General features: G+C 42.0%; 1 protein-coding gene across 1 annotated transcript in view; it reads right to left on the minus strand.

The window, feature by feature from the left end:
* The window catches only part of MICAL3 (microtubule associated monooxygenase, calponin and LIM domain containing 3), a 106688-nt gene that overhangs the window by 40394 nt on the left and 65629 nt on the right, over positions 1–665 (minus strand). The window contains 1 exon segment of the mRNA XM_009879637.1: positions 552–665. This exon segment is cut by the window's right edge and continues 40 nt beyond it. Within this exon segment, the coding sequence (XP_009877939.1) occupies positions 552–665 (114 nt within the window).

Consider the following 665-nt stretch of genomic DNA (forward strand, 5'->3'; position numbering starts at 1 on the left):
CTTTCCCTAAGATTTTCCAAAGAAATCCCTCAGAGCTAAAACGGGAACCATCTGAACTCCCTGACTTCTCAAGACCGTCTTTTAACTACGAAGAGCTACAAGCAGCTTCCCCTGGGATGCCCTGATGACAGTCACAGGGCACTACCCAAGTGAGGCACTCTGCAAAACTGAAAACACCACATCCACAATGCTTCCAGATCTTGCTGCCAAAGAACAAAAGGCACATTCAAATCCAATTCCCAATAATAATAAAAGCCAACAATAAAACAATACAGTGTCACAAAGCTGTGAATTGCACATGTTGGCATGGTGTATGGGAATCATATTGAGTTGGTACTAGTGCTGTAACTGCCCTGTGGGCAAAGATCTTCTGTATCCAGAATGATCCACCTAAAGCTTTCCTTGACAATAACTCCCTCAGAAATCAAAGCAATAAAGAAGTGAAAGAAGAAGAAAAGTTTTCCAAGGCAAATATTTCTCATTCTGCATGGCAAATACTCAACTCAGTTTTCGCTGCTGTCTAACAGAAAGGAAGGACAAATCAATCTAACCTTCGCTTGACTCCTCATCTTCCTCCTCTTCATCTTCTTCCTCCTCCTCCTCCTCATCTTCTTTATCCTCAATCTCATGATTTTCCTCAGCTTCAATCTCTTCTTCACTCTTTC

The sequence above is a fragment of the Charadrius vociferus genome, unplaced genomic scaffold (assembly GCF_000708025.1).
Source record: "Charadrius vociferus isolate BGI_N301 unplaced genomic scaffold, ASM70802v2 scaffold90, whole genome shotgun sequence".
Taxonomy (NCBI): domain Eukaryota; kingdom Metazoa; phylum Chordata; class Aves; order Charadriiformes; family Charadriidae; genus Charadrius; species Charadrius vociferus.